Consider the following 10,502-nt stretch of genomic DNA (forward strand, 5'->3'; position numbering starts at 1 on the left):
AAAAAAAAAAAAAAAAAAATTCACATGGCACAAGGCAGTCAAAACTAAACAAGTTGAGGTTTCTCCAATTGGTGCAACTAACAACTTGTTCAAATATTTCAAGGCTCCAACTGATTAAAAACCAAAAGTTAATGGACTTTATTCATGTAAATTTCATCCTAGAAGTGCATATTTCTTCCTCCAGAAAAAATAGAGAGGTCGAATGTAATATGGAAATAAAAATGAATTATTTTTATGTTCCACCAGATGAAATGTGTCATTATCTGTTTAGTGATTGAAGAGGACATCCATACATTGTAGCGCCTTAGTATAGTAGCACCTAAATATTGTCAACTTTTATTCAAAAGAGGAATAAGAAAAAGTTAGGCATCAATTTGAACTTTTTATCAATAAGTGAAACCCAGAAAAGATATATAACCTCGGTTCTTTCACGTCAGGTTTAAGTTGGACCAGCTGTCCCCTATCCATAGGAATAACCTTGATGATTTCATCTGCCAAAACATGTGCAACACCAGAGCAAAATGATACAGAAAGACCACCACTACTGTGCGAACCCTGCACAAATCCAACACTCCTGGGCACTGCACCTTGCCAACCATATGCTGGATTTGTCACACAACTTTTAAATTTCACCCAATCACCCACTTGAAATCTAGAAGGCGGAAAATCAAAAGTTGTTAGTCAGTAAACTCGATAACTGCAGAAATTCAGCAATGTAAAGACCAGTATAATGGAACTTTGCTCACATTGTTGGGGACAAATGAATACCCTTCTCTGCTAGTGCATCCATAAGCTCTTCAAAAATCCATTCCCGAGGTAGGGCTTCCAACAAGTCGCAAAATGTCTTACCACTATTCCCCAATCATTAAGAGTCATTGACAAATTAAAATAATACAACCAAAAGCAAGTTATCGCAAGTACATTAATTTTATAAAATGTGCTACATGAGAAAAATAAAATGAAAATGCTAATGAAGATACTTCACTAGAATAAGAAAATTGTGGCTCTTAAAAAATTTCTTAGAAAATATTATATTAAACAATTGTGCAATCACAACACTTGCCTGTGGTTTCTTATGGAAGTAGCAGCACCCGGATATTTTAATATCAATAAAATGCAATCAAGGCATTCACGTATGAACTTCGCTGCATCTGCTGCTATATGAAATGCATTATCACCATCGTCATCCTGATGACAATCACCCAAGAAAAACGTCAAGATGGAAGCACATAAAAGATTAGAAGTACTTGTATGGGGGGAAAAAAGATCATCCATCAACTATGTGAAAGGCATTATCCACAAGTTATCTCTGACCATCCTCAATACGAAGGGAGTTGTTGGCTACTGAGCATCTCTAGAGTAACACATAGAGAAGGCCAACCTCTAAATTACTTAATGCTGTTTTTCTCCTATAGTAGCTGTTGGCTACTGAGCATCTCTAGAGTTCTCAAGTACAACACAACCATTTGAAACATTGTTTCGAGTTTTATTCAATCGCATTAAACAGAATTAAGTAACACAGGGAGAAGGCCAACCTGTAAATTACAGTTTGCTCCAGCAGATAAGAGTAATTGAACACATGGTTTTGCACCTCTTGCCAAGGCCAAGTGAAGAGGTATTGTGTTGTGCATGTTTCTGATATTTACATCCACCCCAGCATCAAGAATAATCTAAAAAAACAACAGGTAACATTAAGAAGTTTGAGCTACCAAGTTTTGTCAGTCTCCTGCAACCATAAAATATATTCAGGCATGTAAAAAAATAAAATGGAAACATTACCTTCACCAGCTCAATATCATTAGCCATGGCAGCTGTATGCAGAACTGTTCGACACTGTTGGGGATCTTGGGCTGCTGGGTTGGCTTTAGACTTGAGCAGAATTCTGACAAGTTCTCTTCCCTCTACAGCGAATAACAGGCAAGGATGTCAGATAGCAACTGAAGTAGATAAAGCAATTGATTTGATACTAAATGTTCATAACCAAATTAGGCATTTCCAATATGGGAATTAGCATTGGCAAAGCGTCATCAATCTTGGCACATAAAAAGCATATACAGCAGGAAGAGGTTTATTTTTAATGAAGATTTAAGGAACATAATAACACAATATTATCACTTAAAAAGTATATCACAGTACTATCAATATCTTGAAGGTATGTGTGTGAAGGAATCATGTACAAAAACCTTTTTCATGTGACAAGGTAACAATTCCGATGTTCATTTATAGTTTATAACTTAATAATCTATCACCACCAACCTTACAGTGATGCAATTTTTAAATTGAAATTTATGTTTCTCATCAATAAATATGATTGCCAAAGAAATCCAAGGCTGCATCCAACAGTTTTAGCAGCTAAAGTTTACATAATAATTTTATGTCTACGTGGGACATAGGTGCTAGACCCCGTTCTAGTGCTATTTTCTCTACATTGCAGAAGGAAAGCATATTAATAAAAGGCCGAGAAAGAACACGGTTAGAGATATCCCAGATGACCAGTTTACCTGTCTCACGGTCTTTCTTAAGAGCAGCTGCCATGCATAAAGCAGTTCCTGTGGAACTAGGTATATCAATAGCTTCAGAAATCTCCTCAGGCAATGCAAGTTCAGCCCACCTCTTAACAACATCTACGTTTAAGGTTGTGATGCACATATGCAGAGGCCTGTTAATCATAACAATAGAAAATGTTTGGTAAGCAACACAGTTATTGTTAGAGTTTCTTTGAAAGGCAGAGGAAAGCAGAGTTAAGATGGGAGGGGAGCAGCAATTGTCCCCTTAGTCTGTCATGGGCGCAAAATATATACGTATGACAGTTGTACCTCCTAATTTTTGTCCCTAAAATTTTTAGAATTGAAAAATTACATACATAACAAGTTAGAAGGTAAATATTTGCTCCTCCTTGAGAAAATTTCGGGCTCCACCCCTGATTATTTAACACGAAACCAGCATTTCAATGAAAAAAGAAATTTACACGGGATAATTTTTTTTTTTTTTAAAAAAAACCTTTCTAAATTGACATAAATATTAGACATAGAATGATTACAAAATGAAGACAGAATAAAACTGTAAGAGAAGGAGACAACCATCAAGACATCCCACAGCTTATCTGAAGAACTTTTGGCTAAATCTGACGATCCACTGAAACATCACTCACCAGAAGCCTTAAACTCTTTTTTTTCTTTTGTTAGAACGGAACAGAAGTTTTCTTTTCTTTTTCTTTTTTCCAAAATGAGCAACAAGACATTTGATAGAAGATTCGAAATTACAAAACGATAGAGGAAAGCCAAGACCCAAGCCAAGGAAGATACAAAATACTCTTCCAATGGGCATGCTGGTATCAAAGGTTGGGCGTTACAAAGAAAAAAGGAAGAGGAGATATTTCAAGGCATAGATAGGCTTGTTTGGAGTGAAACTACTGACCATGATGCCTCCTCCAAGAGTGAGACACCAAAGCTCTTTCTACTTGCTCCCTTTCTATTTCGACCAATATGGAGGGTGCTTTTGTAACTGCCATTAGCTAGAGTTTTGGAGGATTCCTCATTGTATGTTCCGTTATGAAGAAGAAGAAGATTGGAAAATAAATCTTTCGTTTGAGAAGAAAAGAAAGAAATTTTTAAAGAAAAAAAAATCCAACATCTCAAATAATCCCAAGACTCTATCATCTATCCTTAAAGTATTTGAAATCAAGAAACTTCAAAAATTATCAGTCCAACACAAAGAAACACAAATTCCTTATTTTTCTTCCTTCATTTGATAGTGTGCATATGCATGCATGTCCACCAAAGAGGTCGAATTTCACTTATTATATGGAACTTTGGATTTTGAGGCAATAGAAATTCCAATAGAGTAAGTTGCCCATTTTTATAGTTAGCATTATAAAATATAAAACAACAAAAACAGTTTTCAATCTTACGTTAAGTTTTTTGAATTTAGGAACCCCATTGATTTGCAACCTCCATGCTCCATAATTACAATTGCACAATGAGTAAATTTCTTTGCAATAGCCACATGCAGTACAGATTCACCATTATCATCAACTGCATTTGGATCGGCCCCTGCCTGAAGTAGCTCCTGCAATCACCACGACAGTCTGACCATCCGAGAGTATCAAAAGAAAAACAATCAGTACTTGCCTAAAAGGTGGACATGTAACAACTTACACGCATGCAATCAGGTTGCCCATAATATGCACAAACATGAGCAACGGACCGACCAAATCCTTCCATCAACCTAAACATACCATTAGCAGATTTCCTGATAAGTGCACGCAAACATTCAGCTGATCCAACAGCTAAAGCAAACACTATAGGCGGATTTCCATTTTCATCAGGGGAATCTATATCTGCATCACTATACTCCAAGATTGCATCAACCAGTTCTGGAGATCCCCTTCTGCATGCCAAGTGCAAAGCAGTTTGTCCTTCAGAATTATGAGCTTCCAGCAGAGAGATGACAGAGCTGTTATTGTTCCCTGACGCAGACTTGGAAAGAAGATCTCTGAAGATGTGGGTTCAATGAGTTGCAGATTTCAACAGATGAAAAAAGTTACCAAAAAATCTAAAAGACAATGAGAGAGGCGGCATGCCAAAATAGCCTAACCTGACACCATTAACATCCCCTTCAGAAACAAGTTGATGAAGATGGTTGCTTTTAACCTGAAGGATGTCCAAGACAGAGGTAGGAGATTGTTCCAACCTATCAATATGGGGAGAACTTGCCACCTCGCTGTATTCCACAAAAGTAAATGCATCAAATGTTCTGTTTTTGGTTACATAAGAAACTACTTCATTGGAATAAAAAAAATACAACATACAAAAGTGAGGACTAGGAAAGACTTGGCCCTAGCTAAGCAAGATATAAAAAAGACTTCCAATTAGCTTAAACCAAAACTAAGCTCTAAGCTGTAATTAAAAAAATAAAAATAATAAATAATAAAATAAAAATAATTAAAAAAAAATCTGATAAGACAAAAAAGAGAAGGGTGTCTCCTCATCCCAAAAAGCTCTTTTGTTTCTTTTCTTCCAAAATATTCACAGGAATGTGCTTATGAGTACCATTATAAATTTTTTTTATGAGAATGAGTACCATTATAAATATCAAGACTACCATAAAATATGAGAAGGAACGGGGGGACTTTGAAGATAAATGAAGTAAAAACCCCCATATAAAACATTTGGATTGAAAAGACCACCTGAGCAATCAACGTCAAGGAAAAAAAGATTGCTAAAATGTGGTTAACCTTGAGGAATTTCGGACTTCTTACTATTTTTTTGCAATCACTCTACTAATGGGATGAACTCTAATTGAGCTTAGTTTTTTTTTCGTTTCTTTTTATTTAGTGAATCCCCAGTATAATTTCCTTTTTGCAAAAATGTGCAGATGTTGAAAGTGATTCAACACGGGAGGGCTAAAGAATAACAAATAGGACATTCAACTAGTCAAAAACAATAGGAAGGAAAAGAAAATGCACTGTGATTATGTGATTAAATAATTCAGCACTACAAAAAAAAAAAAGATTAGTGCTATGGTGAATCAAGGAAACTCACGAACTAGGTTTAGTAGGGGATCGGTGAATTCCTTGTAGATGTTGAAGAAATATGGCAAGCATTGCATGGAAAGTTGGTCTTTTCAATGGCTTGTACTGCAAGCACTCGCCAATCATCTTCCATAATTCTCTTGGGATGCCGACACCTACAATACTTGCATACTGTGGAGGTAACCTACCTTCTTTGACAACGGCACGATAAATTTCTTCTGCAGTCAAGCCAGCCCACCTGAAGAATCCATCTTCCATTAGCAAAGAATACAATGGATCATAAAATATGGAATAAGTAAAACAAAAAGGCAACATACGGTGTGGAACCAGTGCACATTTCCACAAGGGCGCAACCAAAGCTCCACGCATCAGATTGAGTGGATATGCCAATTCCATCATCCCTAAACAAATGCAATGGTCTCTTCAAAGGCTCCCACGCCTCTGGAGATCTATAATGCGGACTCAAAAACAGGCACTCCAAACACCAATGCTGTTTTGACGACTCGTGTTCTTGTGGAAAAATGCCTGCTCTATGGCAAGGCTTTTTTAAAATCAATGGCAGTCCATAATCGGAAACCACGGCATGTCCATTTGCATCCAAGAGAAAATTGGATGGTTTCAAATCCATGCACAAAACATCAGCTGCATGAAGTTCAACCACTGCACGTGCAATGTCTGCTCCAAATCTGCATTCATAAATACATATTACAAACAAGCAGAGTAATAACAAGAGTTTCTAGAAAATAATCATACCTATAGAATTTGATATCAAAAGAATAGCTATTGTTGTGAAGTGGTTATTAGTCCAATTGGACTCCTTCCTTTTATCCCAATAGAAGGAAAAATTAAAACTTTTTAAACCATCAATAGTACAAATGTGGGATGCAAGGAGGATGAGGTTAACAGAACCTACGTGTAAAGCGCCAAGCTAGTATCTATCCTTCTCTGAAGATTTTCTTTCCATGTCATCCTCTAAGAAAATTAATAACCAAAGAGGGGTGTGGAGTAAATACTATGCTTTTAAAACCACTACCTTCTCATTCTAAATGGTGACCTCAGCATTGGCAATTTTTGCTTTAAGAATCACAATCTTCTCTCCATTAATGGGTTAGGAGATTCAATTGTCCCCAGGGGTAATTGGTGGTCTAACCTCACAAAGTTTGGCACTATAAACGCTGCTGGAAAGACATCAACAAAACAAAACCTATGGACCCTAGAAAGACATAAAAAGCATTAGATTTTTCAAGGACGGGTGGTGGGGAATTGAACCTTTTTCTTTGAACGAAAGCTCGGTTTCTTGACCAAAAAAAAACTCTTTCAAATTTCCTGGACTCAATATGGTTTGCAAGAGTAAAGATGCTCAGTATTCAAATTTGAAAATCTGGCCTTCCTTTTTGGATGTCCAATACAAAAGAAACATTGCTGATTTGGAAACTTCGACTTGATATCCCAAAAGACGAGTGGCTCTCTGCTAGCAACTATAGGCACTTTAGTTACAAGTCAACATTGAAAGAGCTCTCCAGTGACCTTAATTTAATGCCCTTGACTATGACCTTTTCCAGTGAATTTGGAAGGAAGCTTGTCCCAAAAATGTAAAAGGTTTCATTTGGGGGAACTTCTTGTGATAACTATCAACAGCAGTAATAAGGTTCAAGAAAGGAATCCTAAACGTTATTCATTTCTCGACCAACATATTATATGCAAAGTTGACAATGGACCGAAGAATAAAAAGCCTTCCGCTTATCACTGGCTTACGGCCTCTTGGTTTGGCAATAACTGTTGGGGGGCTTTGATTGGGCCATTGCTTTTACCAACACCAATAGTCTTCTTCTTATTTTCTTAGGAGAGCGTCCTTGTAAAGCTAAGGCTAAAACGCTGAAGCTAATTTCATCCTAACGTTTTTATGGACCTTGTGGATAGAAAGAAACAAAAATGTTTAAAAAAACAAAAAAGAGTTTTCTCTACTTTGGGGGATTTCACGTTGATTTCATAGCTTCCTTGGTCCATCTTGTCATCGTTCTTATAATAATGACCTACTTCTCTACGTGCTAATTGGATTTTTTTTTTTTTATAGTGCAACTTCCTTAGCATGAGTTGAGGCCTTCCTCCTTTTCTTGATCCCATTTTATCAGCAAAATTGCTTCTTATCCAAAAAAGTAAAAACAATCTAAATAAAGGAAGGCTACAGCAATTCTATCCAATGGGACATGTCAAGAGTATCCTATTCTTCTTACTAAATATGTTCCCAGGGAAATCTAAATCCGTTTTCAAAATGCGTTTTTGGATTGTGATCTAGGGGCTGATCAAGTCTAAGCAGCACCAAGTACTATTTTTACCCAAGGTTTTGCTACTTCAGGTTTGTATATCGAACACCGCAGATTTATGCATCCAAGGAAAACAGGCTAGCTGATCCCTCTAGTGAAAAATCCAGAACAGGGGGGAAAGCACCAAATTCACGAGCTCAAGAAGGACAACAGTTGCGACAGCCCAAAACACTTTATTCAGTAGAGCTCCACAAGTAAAAATTCCCATAAAAAATGAAAGGAATCTCAAGAGCGATAAACGAAAGGGGAAAAAAAAAGTCACCTCAAAATTTGCTCGAGAGTGAGGCGGCCGCCACTCCGCTGCATCTCCGACTGAACTGACCCAGGGAACCAGTCCATAACAATGCATAGATAATCCTCCACCTTCAGCACACCAAGAAAGGAACACACATTCCTGCACCACATCGACGCACGCCTCAACTTCTCCAATTGCTTCTCCACCCAATCCAAATCCCCAACATTCCCCATCCTCACCCGTCTCACCACCACTCTATGCCGACAACCACCAACTCTGGACCTCAACCAACCAAACCAAAGTTCCACCTCCACCCTCTTCTCTCCATCGATCTTCCTCACCAACTTCAATTCATGGTCCCCAAACCCCGCTCCACAACCATCGAAGCCATAACTCCTCCGTCCCCGGTCAGACTCGCCGACCCCATCCTCATCGCCTCCAGCATCATCGTCATCGCTGTCGCTAACCTCAGCAGAGTGAGAAACCGAGGCAGGAGAGATCATGGGTAGTATAGCGAAATTCTTGGGAAGAGATAGCACGGAATTCCCGACGGCGGACACATGGCGGCATTTTGGACATGTAAGGGATGGTTTAGGTGGGGTTGGAGCAATAATTTGAGAGAGGCAGTGCTTGCAGAACGTATGGCCGCATTGGAGAAGAAGCGGAACTCGAGAATCCTCATCGTAGTGAGTTCGGCAGATTGAACAGCTAGGGATTCCGACTCGCTTCCATTTCTTGGCCATTTTTCTTCTCTGGATGCTGCTGCTCTGTGGGTTCGCTTTTGGTGAGAGAAATGAGAATCTAAGAGGAAAGTTTGAAGGGGCAGAGGAAAATGAGAGGAAAAGCCGTAGCAGTAGATGGACTATGACAATATATAAGATTTTTATTATTATTATTATTATTTTATTTTATTTTATTTTTTTGTTATTATTGTTATTGTTATTATTATTATTATTATTATTATTATTTTAGCCTTCCTCTTCCTACCTTTCAAACTGACCGTTTGGCTTTGCCCTACCTTCCAAGGTACGTGTATGCCACGTAATCAAGATAAACTCTAACTCTACTCTTTAACAACACATAAACCATAGTTTAGCTTTGATATGTGTTAAGGTGATGTCATCAATTCGATCGAAAGCCTACAGGTCCAAAAAAAGTATGATCCGAAGTTTGCGAGGTCGGCTATAAACCCTAAGTTCGAACCCTTTAGAGGGTTGGGTAAGGGCCTCCAGCTTATCACCGGCGGTCTGCTCAGGGTTCCAACCTCAACGGAGTGTGGACAGCTCCACTATGGTCGATCATTAGTTGGGTGAATCCCACATTGGTGTAAAAACTTTTCCCTAGCAGACATGTTTTAAAAACTTTGGGGGAAGCCCAAAAGGGAAAGCCCAACGAGGACAATATCTGCTAGCGGTGGACTTGGGCTGTCATAAATGGTATCAGAGCCTTACAACGGGCGATAGCCAGCAAGAAAGTTGTTCTCCGAATGGAGTAGACATGAGGCGGTGTGCCAGTAAGGACGCTGGGCTCCAAGGAGGTGGATTTGGTAGGGGTCCCACGTCGATTGGAGAAAGAACACAAGTGATAGCGAGGACGCTGGATCCCGAAGAAGGGTGGATTGTGAGAATCCCATATTTGTTGGGGAGGTGAACTAAACACCCTTTATAAGGGTGTAGAAACCTTTCTCTACTAAACGCGTTTTTAAAACTTTGAAGGGAAACCGGAAAAGAAAAGCCCAAAAAAAAGAGGACAATTCTCGTGCATCGTTGTTATATAGCTCTATTTCGGATTCAAATTTGGTTATACAAGGTTGTAAAAGGCTAAAATCTCGAGTCTCGGCCACTGATTCAATTATTAATATATACTTAAAAAAAAACTATATTAAAGATTTAATATTTATTTATTATCTCATTAAAATTTAAATTTTTTTAATACGTTTTTTTTTATTTTTCATGTTATTTTAAATCATAAATAAAAAATAAAAGCAAAACATGGAAAAATAAATAAATAAATTGTGGAGGTTAAAAAAATTAATGGTTGATATCGAATTAATGAAATTATTGTATAGAATTACGAATTTGGGGTAGTCCACACGTAAAATCAGGGTTTGAAACGAATCACGTTCATGCGAGAATTCTTTCTTCGATCGAGATTAAGTAGCAATTCCACCCATAAGGTAAGATATTGCTCGTACAATACGTCCTCGGTATTGCTCGTACAACATGTCCTTGGACAATGTCCATGATTTTTACGACTGACACAACTTTTACTGATATAACCATGCTGAGTGTATGGACAAACAATTTTTACAGTATATTTTCATTAGTATTTGTTCGTAATTCAACTGGATAGGAGAAATGAGACTGGTAGTTTAGCTACTGTCCGTTAAAAAAAAAAAATATATATATAT

The 10,502-nt window shown here is 37.8% G+C and overlaps 1 protein-coding gene across 1 annotated transcript in view; it reads right to left on the reverse strand.

The window, feature by feature from the left end:
- Positions 1–8,935, reverse strand: part of LOC111459486 (E3 ubiquitin-protein ligase KEG-like) — a 12,869-nt gene extending 3,934 nt beyond the window's left edge. Inside the window, exons 1-12 of the mRNA XM_023102413.1 lie at positions 8,120–8,935; positions 5,851–6,219; positions 5,544–5,771; positions 4,597–4,722; positions 4,158–4,494; positions 3,911–4,068; positions 2,502–2,659; positions 1,780–1,901; positions 1,536–1,670; positions 1,064–1,188; positions 747–851; positions 419–652 (exon numbers count right to left, since the gene is read on the reverse strand). Coding sequence (XP_022958181.1) covers positions 419–652; positions 747–851; positions 1,064–1,188; positions 1,536–1,670; positions 1,780–1,901; positions 2,502–2,659; positions 3,911–4,068; positions 4,158–4,494; positions 4,597–4,722; positions 5,544–5,771; positions 5,851–6,219; positions 8,120–8,835 — 2,813 coding nt within the window. The 5' untranslated portion in view covers positions 8,836–8,935. The remainder of the gene's footprint in view (positions 1–418; positions 653–746; positions 852–1,063; positions 1,189–1,535; positions 1,671–1,779; positions 1,902–2,501; positions 2,660–3,910; positions 4,069–4,157; positions 4,495–4,596; positions 4,723–5,543; positions 5,772–5,850; positions 6,220–8,119) is intronic.
- Positions 8,936–10,502: the final 1,567 nt, after the last annotated feature.

Source organism: Cucurbita moschata, unplaced genomic scaffold (assembly GCF_002738365.1).
Source record: "Cucurbita moschata cultivar Rifu unplaced genomic scaffold, Cmos_1.0 Cmo_Scf00022, whole genome shotgun sequence".
NCBI lineage: Eukaryota > Viridiplantae > Streptophyta > Magnoliopsida > Cucurbitales > Cucurbitaceae > Cucurbita > Cucurbita moschata.